Raw genomic sequence first — 658 nt, 5'->3', positions numbered from 1 at the left:
TTTGTAGTTTTGCAAATGATTAGTATATAATTCCTTATTAACTAGATAATCAGATTTTTAATAAAACTCACATTGAAGCAAAATTTATGATATTTCCAGGTTAAATCTAGCTTGATTTACCCAAGAAAATCAAACCTAGCTATTTAGTTTCTTTTCCCTTTCCCAATTCCATCCTCAGATAAACATTTAAAGTGTTTTCTCTCTCAAAGTATTACTTCAAATGTGTCCTCGAGGACACATTTGTAATTCCTTAACTAATAAAGAATTTAAAGATAAAAAAAATGAATGAGTGATTAATGAATGACAGACTGGGGCCAGATCACCCAGGGCCTTGACACGCCCACAAGGACACCCGATTGGACTTCATCCCGAGGGCGGGGCCGGTGCCTGTGCGGTGGCCCGGGCAACAACGCGGTCTCCTGCCCAGGCCTGCCTCACTTTACGGGCTTGATCGCTCTCACTCTGGACGAAGTTGGGTCCTAATCGCTCCCACTTTAAAACACCACAACTCAGGCTCTCGTCTCACCCGCACCATGTTCCCAACAGCGACCGCATCTGAAGTCAGGAGACCTGGGAAATCTGAGCCCAACCCCCTCACTGGACAAGTTTCCTGGTTCCTGTCAATGATTTTGATCGGCGAGATCACTGGCCTCCAGGG

At 44.7% G+C, this 658-nt stretch overlaps 1 protein-coding gene across 2 annotated transcripts in view; it reads right to left on the bottom strand.

The window, feature by feature from the left end:
- GSS (glutathione synthetase) overlaps positions 1–652 on the bottom strand; it is a 31,292-nt gene extending 30,640 nt beyond the window's left edge. The window contains exon 1 of one of the 2 annotated variants that reach the window (XM_006764570.1): positions 527–652. In XM_006764570.1, the coding sequence (XP_006764633.1) occupies positions 527–535 (9 nt within the window). In that variant the 5' untranslated portion in view covers positions 536–652. The remainder of the gene's footprint in view (positions 1–526) is intronic. The other variant, XM_006764571.1, reaches the window with a different exon arrangement.
- Between the last annotated feature and the right edge of the window lie 6 nt (positions 653–658).

Source organism: Myotis davidii, unplaced genomic scaffold, assembly GCF_000327345.1.
Source record: "Myotis davidii unplaced genomic scaffold, ASM32734v1 scaffold38, whole genome shotgun sequence".
NCBI lineage: Eukaryota > Metazoa > Chordata > Mammalia > Chiroptera > Vespertilionidae > Myotis > Myotis davidii.
The sequence above is the reverse complement of the archived record's forward strand: the minus strand, read 5'-3'. Positions and strand labels throughout refer to the sequence as shown.